The sequence below is a fragment of the Salmo salar genome, chromosome 10, assembly GCF_965601325.2.
Source record: "Salmo salar chromosome 10, fSalSal1, whole genome shotgun sequence".
NCBI lineage: Eukaryota > Metazoa > Chordata > Actinopteri > Salmoniformes > Salmonidae > Salmo > Salmo salar.
Window position 1 is genome coordinate 29926239 of NC_138300.1, and position 13697 is coordinate 29939935.

A 13697-nucleotide genomic window follows, 5' to 3' on the forward strand; every position below is an offset into this window, starting at 1 on the left:
AACTGACTTGCCTAGTTAAATAAAAAAATATTGTAGGTAACATGACAGTTGTTTTTATTTTATTTTGATTACAAACTTTCATTCAATTGGATGCTCAATTTCAGGATGTGTTCATATTGTTGTGCTGATGTTGTGTCATGATATTTATTTTGTACATTGCTCAAGTAGGTATAAAACCTATTCTCAGGACAGATAGAATGCTATCAGCCGAGACCATTTGTGGGCCTAGCAGTGGATGTTATTGTGGGTTTTAAGGGCATTGGGAGAGTGGATAATGGTTTATTTGTTGTGAGGAGGATGCACTTTCCTAGAATTCACAAGTAGTTCCCTTCATTTTTCTTGTCAGGCTCTCCTCATATACCTCTTTGTTGACCTGCTCCAGCGATGCCAAGTTGTCCAGATTGAGTCATTGAAGGTAAAGTCTATATCAAACACTGTTTTATTGTCATGGTATTTTAACTAAAGGATATTAAACCCTTGTTTTTTCAGACTACTGAGACAGAGCGTATTCTAATGCAAGACGTTGGATTGGAGGAGCCTGCTCTCACTAATATAGAGGAGGAAGAAGAGGAGGTGGAGGATGGGGAAGAAGCAGGTAAACCATTGCAAATGGTCACGCAAACAGTACAGATACAGTGCCTTCAGAAAGTATTCACACCTCTTGACTTTTCCCACATTTTGTTGTGTTACAGCCTGAATTTAAAATGGATTCAATTGAGATGTTGTGTCACTGGCCTACACACAATACCCCATACTGTCAAAGTGGAAAATTAAAAGCTAAAATGTCTTTAATCATTAAATATTCAACCCATTTGTTATGGCAAGCCTAAATATGTTCATGAGTAAAAAATAAAATGTATGGCCAGACCTGAAAATATTTGTCTAGCAATGATCAACAACCAACTTGACAGAGCTTGAAGAATTGTAAAAAATAAAAATGTGCAAATATTGTACAGTCCAGGTATGTGAAGCTCTTAGAGACTTACCCAGAAAGACTTGCAGCTTTAATCACTGCCAAAAGTGATTCCAACATGTATTGACTCATGGGGTTGAATACTTATGTAATCAATATATACTAGTGTTTTCATCTTCATATACAGTTCCAGTCAAAGGTTTGGACACACCACTCATTCCAGGGCTTTTCTTTATTTTTACAATTTTCAACATTGTAGAATAATAGTGTATACATCAAAACTATGAAACAACACATATGGAATCATGTAGTAACCAAAAAAGTGTTAAACAAATCAAAAAATATTTTATATTTGAGATTCATCAAAGTAGTTACCCTTTGCCTTGATGACAGCTCTGCACATTCTTGGCTACTATCAACCAGCTTCACCTGGAATGCCTTTCCAACAGTCTAGAATGAGTTCCCAAATATGCTGAGCACTTGTTGGCTGCATTTCCTTCACTCTGCAGTCCAACTCATACCAAACCATCTCAATTAGGTTAATGTCGGGTGATTGTGGAGGCCAGGTCATCTGATGCAGCACTCCATCACTCTCCTTTTTGGTCAAATAGCCCTTACACAGCCTGGAGGTGTGTTGGGTCATTGTCCTGTTGAAAAACAAATGATAGTCCCACTAAGAGCAAACCAGATGGGATGGCGTATAGCTGCAGAATGCTGTGGTAGCCATGCTGGTTATGTGTGCCTTGAATTCTAAGTAAATCACTGACCGTGTCACCAGCAAAGCACCATCACACTTCCTCCTCCATGCTTCACCGTGGGAACCACACATGCGATGGTCATCCGTTCACCTACTCTGCGTCTCACAAAGACACGGCAGTTGGAACCAAAAATCTCAAATGTCCATTGCCCATGTTTCTTGGCCCAAGCAAGTCTCTTCTTCTTATTGGTGTCCTTTAGTAGTGGTTTCTTTGCAGCAATTCGACCACGGCCTGATTCGCGCAGTTTCCTCTGAACAGTTGATGTTGAGATGTGTCTGTTACTTGAACTCCTTGAAGCAATTATTTGAACTTATGCTCTGTAGCAGAGGTAACTCTTGGTCTTCCTTTCCTCTGGCGGTCCTCATGAGAGCCAGTTTCATCATAGCGCTTGATGATTTTTGCGACTGTACTTGACTGACCTTCATGTCTTAAAGTAATGATGGACTGTCGTTTCTCTTTGCTTATTTGAGCTGTTCTTGCCATAAAATGGACTTGGTCTTTTACCAAATAGGGCTATCTTCTGTATACCCCCCTACCTTGTCACCTGTTAATTGAAATGCATTCCAAGTGACTGCCTTATGAAGCTGGTTGAGAGAATGCCAAGAGTGTGCAAAGCTGTCATCAAGGCAATGGGTGGCTACTTCGAAGAACCTCAAATGTAAAATATATTTTGATTTGTTTAACACTTTTTTGGTTACTACATTATTCCATGTGTTATTTCATAGTTTTGATGTCTTCACTATTGTTCTACAATGTAGAAAATAGTAAAAATAAAGAAAAACCCTTGAATGAGTAGGTGTATCCTAACCTTTGACTGGTACTGTATGTATATATAATTTTCAAGTCCAAAAATGGATGTAGCAACTACAGATTGCCCCTTTAAGTATATCAAAAGTGTGCGAGTTTGAACAGATATTCATTAGGCCTATGGATAAAAAAAATGATCAGCATGAATTAGATTGGGCAATGAATGACCCATTTTTCACTGGCTGTCCACTGGTTTCAAAAACAATGATTGATAGGCAGCTTAAACTTCTTGAATTCAACCAATTTTGGGTTCACATACACATTTAGATTTGTGAACAGCCATCCACAACAACCACAATCCGTAAGGCGCAAATAGCTATATGAGAGAGCAACAGTGTTATTCACATCAATGCTCAGTGTGAATAACAATAATTACTGATATCCGTATCATCGTAGACTACACCACTGCTGTCATCCTTACTGTCACGGCTGTCGAAAGGATCGGACCAAAGTGCAGCGTGGTTGTAGTTCCACATTTTATTAAATCCGTGAAACTTTGCAAAACTTAAATAACTGAATATACAAAACAACAAACCGTGACGTAGAGAGAAACAAACACTACTCAAAATATAATCACCCACAAAACCCAGGAAGAAAAACCCCTACTTAAATATGATCTCCAATCAGAGGTAACAAGGACCAGCTGCCTCCAATTGGAGATCAACCCCAAAAAAACAACAACATAGAAATAGAAAAACTAGAACTTAAACATAGAAATAGAAAACATAGAAAAACACAAAACACCCTCTGTCACACCCTGACCTACTCTACCATAGAAAATCACATCTTACTATGGTCAGGACGTGACACTTACCTCCAAGCGTTTATTCAAGTTGGATAATCTTTGGATGCTGACAGCAGTTATACCATTGGAAGACATAGCTTGGACTGTAGCCTACAAAAGCCTATTCCTGCTCTTTTCCCGCGATCCATTAAACCCATTTGGTGTGTCATCATAGTGGTCTCTGACTTGTGTTTAGACTCGCTCAGGTGGAACAAACTTAAACTTGCACCTTTTTTCATTGCTGATTTTAATGTCATTGAGAAAACAGAGAAGTGTCAAAGATATGTTTTTGAAAACCTCCTTTCTGAATTTAAAAGTAATTCTTGAAGTAATCATCAAGTTTTTCAAAAGTTTCTGAAATCCGATTACAATATTTTTCCTGGTAACGTAATGGATTAGAGTTACTGTTTTTTTGTAATCCATTACTCCCCAACCCTGCCCACTTTGTAACATCACAAAATGTTGAAAAAGTAAAGGGGTCTGAATACTTTATGAAGGCACTGATGTAACATGTTTGACCATTTTGTTGTGCTCAGTCTGAACATCCAGGAACCATCCACAGTTAGATAAAGGAGTTTATTTGCCCACATGTAGTGCTGCATTGCATTCTGCTTTGTCAGTCATGGGCTTATCTCCAGGGGTTTCCGGACCTCACCATCACATAATGCTTGTTAATCGTGCCCAGCTGTTGGAAATTGGTGCGGATCCAGATTGTTTGATACTCTCCTTTGAGATTGCATTTCTGCTGTGAAGCCCAAATAACATTAGTGAAAATGACATTTTCATAAACAGTATTCTGCAAGTGGAGGAATATCCTGACCTGCGTCATCATTAACCTACCTAGTATGATAGCAGTTTCCTCTGATCCCAGATGTTAGCTGAGATTCTCCCTTTAACAATCAGTCTAATAGTGTTAAATGTAACTGGTTCCCTAATTAATAGAGAATATATTTGTGTGCTTTTTTTGTCATTAGTTAGTGAGGAGATAGTGTGTACCACATGAAATGCCTGGGTCCCTGAAACAGATGGTGGCTGTATTGTTTTTGGTGTGAAATGCAGCAAGGAACATTAGCAGAGGGGATTAAGACGCAGGCAGGAATCCAACAGCATCAGCGCTAACTAATCAGGGTAGGCCGGGGCCCCATGGAGGCAAACATAAAGTATTTTGGACAAGAGATGGAGGGAATAGTCAGCTAATGAAGATGAATGGAGGGATGGAAAGTGGCTGCCCTGGAACTTGAGGCTTGTTTATGAAAGCTTTTCAGAATCTCTGCTGCTTTCAAGGGTGAGGGAGGTGGCCCTATCTGTCCCTGACTACACCAGGGAAACATCACTGATGCACCTCTTTTTCTTAGTAAGGGCCCCTGTATCTGTAATGATCTAAACTCAAAGGGGTCAAGTACTAATATTGTAGATCACTCCTCTCAAGGGATTTTATGATGAGTCTCTAAATGTGTTTGTCAATCAAACTATTTTATAATCTTGGTAATGTCAATTATCTGGGTCAAAATCAATTATATTTTACACTCAACGAGGATAATCATTGCATTTTAGCTTTCTTTTTCTCTACCTTTTGTTATTTGAGCTTATTCATTGCGCTGGTAAGTGGAGCAATCTTTCTATCATATCACATGACCAAGGTGCCTTTCATGCTAGCCCTGCCATTATGGCCATAAAACGCTTGAAATTGATCACACATCCCTGTTAATACAGTTTTTAATAAAACTCTAATGCTAAATAATTGCTTTATTACTGTCACGTATGTGACCAGAACAGTATTTCCTTTGGCTAGATGCTGCTTTAATTTATATGCCAGGTTGACAGTGTCATCTGATAGCTTTTGCAATGGCCTGATATTCCATGATTCAATTACGCGCTCATGGTCCTGGTATACAGGTTAGCTTGTTGGGATTTAATAAGAGAGCTATTAAAAAGATGGATTTCTCTGGGCAAAAAATGTGCAGCTGCTATCTGTTACATATTGTCTGGTTTAGAATGGATTCCAATAAGCACAACACAGATATCCTATTCATCACGGGGACATTGCATGATAAACATCAAAACAAATGCAAAACTGAAAAGGTTCAAATGTAGCAATTATCTCATACGGGCCATGTTATAGAGAAGTTATAACACATCTTATACGGGCTCAGTTATAGAGAAGGTATAACAGATCTCTGGATTTCATTGATAGAGAAAGGGGGATCAGTTATGTTATTGAGCTTCAAAATCATTACAAGTTTGTTGTTGTTCATTTCATCAGTGTACTTACTTGAGAGAATGCAAAGAGTGTGCAAAGCTGTCATCAAGGCAAAGGGTGGCTACATTGAAGAATCTCAAATATAAAATATATTTTGAATTGTTTAACACTTTTTTGGTTACTACATGATTCCATATGTGTTATTTCATAGTTTTGATTTCTTCACAATTATTCTACAATGTAAAAAATAGTAAAAATAAAGAAAAACCCTTTAATGAATAGTTGTGTCCAAACCTTTGACTGGTACTGTATATAACATTCTATTGGTTGCAAGAATTTTGTATAATCATATAAATTGAAAAGTTTTGATTCCAGAAAATGTCTTCCCAACTATTTTGCAATCTATATGGCACAGCTGTACATTTTTTGGTCCTTAAATGAAACTGGTATACTTTTTATTTATCACAATTTTATTTAGCCAATTTTGGTCTTTAATGCAGGGCCGACAGACAAGTTCCTTACTATCTCCCCCTTCCACCTGTCTCTTCCATTTTTGCAGTAATGCTGCAATTATTTGGTTGTAATTTTGAGTAGAGCTGACATTTCAATATATTTTTGTTAGCTGCATGTTTTACATAAATCCACCAGTCCTAGTTATGATATAATTTGCATTATACCTTTTTAATTTTTTAAAATCCCCAAATATTTTTTTTAATCAATTAGTATCCTTGAGTTTAACCATAATATTTGTTGTAATATTTGTTCAGTCTTTTCTGGTGGATTAGATTATGCTCTTTATCCTTACAAAGAGTCACAGCACTGGGACACCAGAAACTTCCCTCTGATATTTCCCAAAGTTCTTCGTATGGTCGGCCCCTAATATCATAACTGTCATTAAAAACACAGTTATACCACACTCTAGGTGTAAAATAAATCAATAGCTAATTCTGTATCCTGCTGTGTTTTGCCTTTGGAGTATACTGTAATATTACTTGAAGACTCGCCATTGAATTGTTGTCCAATAGGAGGAAGAACCTCTGACCACAATGGCTGTTATGTCTCGGCTTATGCAAACTCATTAGCACCATACTGCATTCAGCACTCATTAAATGCTGTGTACAGATAAATATTATGTTTGTGTTCCTTTCACTCTTCCCTCAAAGCTGGGGAGAGTTGGGTGACAGGTGTGGGGGATCTTGCATCTCTTCATATTTATGACTTGGCTGTCCTGTTGGATAGCAGATGGGTTCTTCTGCGAAATGACTGATATTGCCTTCTAGCCGCTGCAGTCTATTCCCCTCTCATTCTTACATTAGAGGTACAGTAGTCTTATCGCAGTGCAAAATTGAATCTGATTCTGCTGCCAAAGACTTATTACAGAGATTCCTGGCTGACTGACACAACTGATTTTGAGAGCTATTTGTAATTTTAATAGACAAGTCCAAACTTGTGTGCCATTAGGAATGACAGTATGTTGTATTCCGTGGCCATTCATGTCTCGTTCACCCAGATGGAGTAAAACCATATGTAGAGACTGGTTTGTGATGTGTGTGCTTGTTTTATCTGCATGCAGAAACAGATGCCTGAATCTGTTCAAGTGTTGAGAGAAATGCACTTATTTCTAAAGAGCCACTTGGAGTGTCTGCGATATGAGTTTATTATATTGCACTATATTATTTTATCTCTTTCTCACACTTCCTCTCTCTGCCATTGTAGTGTTACTGTTAAGGCCTTAAAGCATTATCAGTTGTAGCACGGTAGAGTCCTTGCCTTTCTAAACATTTTGAATGAGTGGGCATTATGTTCATATTCAGGGTTATAACTCTTCAATGTGCTTTGTCATATCTGCTATTCCGTTAGGCTGCTAGAAGGATTATCAGGCTATGACTTATTGTCAGTGATCTGATATACCTCCTCCTCCTCAACACCTCCTTTTTTGATCTGTCTGTATTCATCTCACTGCATTCTCCCTGCATTCTCTCTATCTCTCCCATTCATCTCTCTGCTGATTCATTATTTACCACATAAAAGTGGAGTGAGAAGGTACTCCCAGAATCAAAGTGTGTGTCTTCTATGGCGAGGCAATGGAGAGGGATGTGTTGCGGACCTCGGCGGCGCTGAAGGATGGCACCACTCATCCATTACGCGCTCAGCAGCTGACTGAGCCGCACCGTTCCCAACTGCATTTATCCCTCACGCTTATTCTCCAAAATGGACCTGTCACCAGGAATCGCTGTTTCTCCCAGAAATACAGCATTGTCTCCCAGGGAGGTTTGATTTCTGAAACCTGTCGTCTCTGTTTCAGACACAGGCCTCCTGCAGCAGGACACGGCCAGACAGACTCTGGAGGAGAAGCTACAGCCTAATCTCCATGTGTTGGGGCTTCTCTTCCTCAGCAAGCCTATGAGCCATGCCTTCAACTTCATCCTACTCTTCCAGTTGTAAGTTACACTAATACAGACGACTACAGCTAGCTGCCATATTAAAGAAGTCTAATGACAGAATAACACCACAACTTGGACCATAGGGAAATAAATAAGGCCTAATCAGTGGAGGGAAATGAAACTTAAAAGTGTTCTACAAAGTTAGATTAAGATTAGATTCTAATGGATCACTCAACACATTTCAAATATTCATGAGGAGGTTATAACATGCTCCAATTGTATAGAGGCTTCCTAATTAAACAAACAACATGTATGATACCAAAGCCCAGATACAGCGGTGTCAGGGGGCTTCAGTTACTCCCCTGTACCACATCAACCATGTCCCCTTGCATGTTACTACCCATCGTTTCAATTATCAACATTTGTCACCAGCTCTCTTAGTGTCAGCAGCCTCCCATCCATTATGCCCCATGTTTTACACCTTGAGAAATGTGTTGGCTCTGCAGAAAAGGCCAGCAACTGTCTTTGTGAGAGAGGGGATTTCTCAGAAATACAGACTCATGGCTGGATTCCGTCTACCTGGCCTTAACAGTGTTTATGTCGTACAAACTAGTGCCCATTCGTATTGTCAATTAGTCTGATACTTGGAAGCATTTAACCATTAATAGGAGTCTACTTGGTATTTTTATTCTATGAAAAACATTTCTGCAATTCTGCATTAGAAGGCTTCTCATGTACAAATTGGCCTCAGCATAGTGTTTGTGTGAATCCTTAGCATTTCTTCCTTGAATCCTTGTTCAAATATTGATACAGAATGTGTCTGCTACTGTACCTCCATCATTCTTTCCCTTGGAACATTCTTTATCATGGGTAGTGAATTGACCTTTTTCATATCTATGAATCTAAGCTACGCCTGTGCCTTGTGGGCATATGTGCTGCATCTAATTTGGGCCATGCTTTTCAGTGATGTCATTTAATCTCATGCCTTACTGCATTATTTAATGGTAAGACCCTGTGGGGACCAGCTCATGAATCACACCCTAGCAGGCAGGCTGACATTGTCACAGAGTGGTAAAGTTGTAACTCTGCATACAATGCATTTGGAAAGTATTCAGACCCCTTCCCTTTTTTCCAAATTTTGTTATGTTACAGCCTTACTCTAAAATGTATCAAATACTTTTTCCCCTCACACAATACCCCATAATGATGAAGAAAAGCAGGTTTTTAGAAAAGTTTGCAAATTTATTAAAAATAACAAACAGAAATACCTTAACCTGTCTGGGAACCTGGGACGCTTGCGTCCCACCCTAGTCAACAGCCAGTGGAATCGCGTCGCGCGAAATACAAATTCCTCATAAATGCTATAACTTCAATTTCTCAAACATATGACTATTTTACACCATTTTATAGATACACCTCTCCTGAATCGAACCACGTTGTCCGATTTCAAAAAGGCTTTACAGCAAAAGCAAAACATTAGATTATGTTAGGAAAGTACCCTGCCAAAAATAATCACACTGCCATTTTCAAAGCAACTAGCATGCATCACAAATACCCAAAACACAGCTAAATGCAGCACTAACCTTTGACAATCTTCATCAGATGACACTCCTAGGACATCATGTTACACAATACATGCATTTTTTGTTCGATAAAGTTCATATTTATATATAAAAACAGCATTTTACATCGGCGTGTGACGTTCAGAAAATATTTTCCCTCAAATGCTTCCGGTGAATCAGCGCTAGAATTTACAAAATTACTATTCGAAAACATTGTTAAAATGTAATATTGTCATTCAAAGAATTATAGATTAACATCTCGTGAATGCAACCGCATTGCCAGATTTAAAAATAACTTTACTGGGAAATCACACTTTGCAATAAACGAGGTGCTATGCTCAGAAAAATAGGCTAGGCGATACAGGTTAGCGCCATCTTGGAACCATCTAAAATCAAATATACTATTGTAAATATTCCCTTACCTTTGATTATCTTCATCAGAAGGCACTTCCAGGGATCCCAGGTCTACAACAAATGTAGTTTTGTTCGAAAAAGTTAATAATTTATGTCCCAATAGCTCCTTCTTGTTAGCGCGTTCCGAAGGCTACTGATAATGTACTGAAGCGTGCGGGACTTGTCGTCACTAAAAAGCAAAAAATATATATTTACGTTCGTTCAAACATGTCAAACGTTGTATAACATAAATCTTTAGGGCCTTTTTCAATCAGAGCTTCAATAATATTCAAGCCGGACGATTGCATTGTCTAACGAAATGTTTTGGAACGAGAGGGTAGCCACGGGCGCACGCATCATAGTAGTAATGGCCCTCCCTCTATGACCAACTTTCCAGGCCTCTCGTTCGGTCAGTTTTTACCGGAGAAGACTCAAACCACTTTGTAAAGACTGTTGACATCTAGTGGAAGCCTTAGGAAGTGCTAAATGAATCCTAACTCACGGTGATTCCACTAATCAGATTTCCACTTCCTGCATGGAATGTTCTCAGGTTTTGGCCTGCCATATGAGTTCTGTTATACTCACAGACACCATTCAAACAGTTTTAGAAACTTTAGAGTGTTTTCTATCCAAATCTACTAATTATATGCATATTCTAGTTACTAGGCAGGAGTAGTAACCAGATTAAATCGGGTACGTTTTTTATCCGGCCGTGCAAATACTGCCCCCTAGCCCCAACAGGTTAAAGTAATGATGGACTGTCATTTCTCTTTGCTTATTTGAGCTGTTCTTGCCATAATATGGACTTGGTCTTTTATCATATAGGGCTATCTTCTGTATTCCACCCTTCCCTTGTCACAACACAACTGATTGGCTCAAACAGATTAAGAAGGAAAGAAATTCCACAAATTAACTTTTCCAAGGCCTTCCCTGTGGCTCAGTTGGTAGAGCATGGTTTTTGCAACGCCAGCATGGTGTGTGTTTGATTCCCACGGGGGGCCAGTACAAAGAAATGCATGAAATGTATGCATTCACTACTGTAAGTTGCTCTGGATAAGAGTGTCTGCTAAATTACTAAAATGTAAAATGTAAATGTAACAAGGCACACCTGTTAATTGAAATATATCCCAGGTGACTACCTCAGAAGCTGGTTGAAAGAATGCCAAGAGTGCAAAGCTGACATCAAGGCAATGGGTGGCTACTCTGAATAATCTAATATATAAAATATATTTGGATTTGTTTAGCACTTTTTTGGTTTCTACATGATTCCATATGTGTTATTTCATAGTTTTGATGTCTACAATTAAAGAAAAACCCTTGAATGAGTAGGTGTGTCGAAACTTTTGACTGGTACTGTATGTAAATGTGATATTTCAGTTTAGTATTTTTAATAAATTTGCAAATTGTATTTTTTTTTACTGTTTTTGCTTTGTCATTATGGGCTATTGTGTGTGGATTGATGAGCGGAGAAAAACAATTTAATCAATTTTAGAATAAGTCTGTAATGTAACAAAATGTGGAAAAAGTCATGGGGTCTGAATTTCCGAATTAACTATAGATGTTCCCCCTTACACAGGCACACACACACACACACACACACACACACACACACACACACACACACACACACACACACACACACACACACACACACACACACACACATACATACATACATATACGGTGCCTTTAGAAAGTATTCATACCCCTTGACTTAATCCACATTTTGTTGTTACAGCCTGAATTCAAAATGGATTGAATATATTTTTGTTTCTCAGTCACCTACATACAATACCCCATAATGACAAAGTGAAAACATGTTTTTAGAAGTTTGGGCATTTATTGAAAAGGAAATACAGAAATATCTAATTTACTTAAGTATTCACACCCCTGAGTCAATACTTTGTAGAAGCACCTTTGGCAGCGATGACAGCTGTGAGTCTTTCTGGGTTAGTCTCTAAGAGCTTTCCACATCTGGATTGTGCAACATTTGCCCATTATTCTTTTTAAAATTCTTCAAACTCTGTCAAATTGGTTGTTGATCATTGCTAGACAACCATTTTCAGGTCTTGCCATAGATTTTCAAGTAGATTTAATACGAAACTGTAACTCGGCCACTCAGGAACATTCACTGCCTTCTTGATGAGCAACTCCATTGTATATTTGGCCTTGTGTTATAGGTTATTGTTCTGCTGAAAGGTGAATTGATCTCCGAGTGTCTAGTGCAAAGCAGACTGAACCAGGTTTTCCTCTAGGATTTTGCCAGTGCTTAGCTCCATTCCTTTTCTTTTTTATCCTGAAAAACTCCCCAGTCCTTAATGATTACAAGCATACCCATAACATGATGCAGCCATCACTATGCTTGAAAATATGGAGAGTGGTATTGAGTAATGTGTCGTATTGGATTTGCCCCAAACATAACACTTTGTATTCAAGACAAAAAGTGATTTGCTTTGCCACATTGTTTTGCAGTATTGCATTAGTGCCTTGTTGCAAACAGGATGCATGTTTTGGAATATTTTTTATAGTGTACAGGCTTCCTATTTTCACTCTGTCAATTAGGTTAGTATTTTGGGGTAACTACAATGTTGTTGATCCATCCTCAGTTTTCCCCTATCACAGCCATTAAACTCTGTAACTGTTTTAAAGTCACCATTGGCCTCATGGTGAAATCCCTGAGCGGTTACTTTCCTCTCCGGCAACTTAGTTAGGAAGGATGCGTGCATCTTTGTAGTGACTGGGTGTATTGATACACAATCCATAGTGTAATTAATAACTTCACCATGCTCAAAGAGATATTCAGTGTCTACTTTAAAAAAAAATGTATCTACCAATTGGTGCCCTTTTTTGTGAGGGATTGGAAAACATCCCTGGTCTTTGTGGTTGAATCTGTGTTTGAAATTCACTGCCCGACTGAGGGACGTTACTGACAATTGTGTGTGTGAGGTACAGAGATGAGGTAGTCATTCAAAAATCTTGTTAGCCCCATAAGGTCAACGTCTGGGCTCCCATGGAAATGACATTTGCATAATTCAAAATTCCCCCCAAAATCTGTAAATTTAAGCTAGAGATACAGTTGAAGTTGGAAGTTTACATACACCTTAGCCAAATACATTTAAACTCAGTTTTTCACAATTCCTGACATTTAATCCTAGTAAACATTCCCTGTTTTAGGTCAGTTAGGATCACCACTTTATTTTGAGAATGTGAAAAGTCAGAATAATAATAGAGAGAATGATTTATTTCAGATGTTATTTCTTTCATCACATTCCCAGTTGGTCAGAAGTTTACATACACTCAATTAGTATTTGGTAGCATTGCCTTTAAAATGTTTAACTTGGGTCAAACGTTTCGGGTAGCCTTGCACAAGCTTCGCATAATAAGTTAGGTGAATTTTGGCCCATTCCTCCTGACAGAGCTGGTGTAACTTAGTCAGGTTGTAGGCCTCCTTGCTCGGCACACGCTTTTTCAGTTCTGCCCACAAATTTTCTATAGGATTGAGGTCAGGGCTTTGTGATGGCCACTCCAATACCTTGACTTTGTTGTCCTTAAGCCATTTTGCCACAAGTATGCTTGGGGTCATTGTTCATTTGGAAGACCCATTTGTGACCAAGCTTTAACTTCCTGACTGATGTCTTGAGATGTTGCTTCAATATATCCACATCATTTTCCTCCTTCATGATGCCATCTATTTTGTGAAGTGCACCAGTCCCTCCTGCAGCAAAGCACCCCCACAACATGATGCTGCCACCCCCGTGCTTCACGGTTGGGATGGTGTTCTTCGGCTTGCAAGCCTCCCCTTTTTCCTCCAAACGTAACAATGGTCATTATGGCCAAACAATTCTATTTTTGTTTCATCAGACCAGAGGACATTTCTCCAAAAAGTACAATCTTTG

General features: G+C 38.7%; 1 protein-coding gene across 1 annotated transcript in view; it reads left to right on the top strand.

Annotated features, from left to right (window-relative positions):
- The window catches only part of si:ch211-51h4.2 (uncharacterized), a 108903-nt gene that overhangs the window by 2690 nt on the left and 92516 nt on the right, over positions 1-13697 (top strand). Inside the window, exons 4-6 of the mRNA XM_014216738.3 lie at positions 347-415; positions 490-595; positions 7768-7903. Of these exons, the coding sequence (XP_014072213.3) occupies positions 347-415; positions 490-595; positions 7768-7903 (311 nt within the window). The remainder of the gene's footprint in view (positions 1-346; positions 416-489; positions 596-7767; positions 7904-13697) is intronic.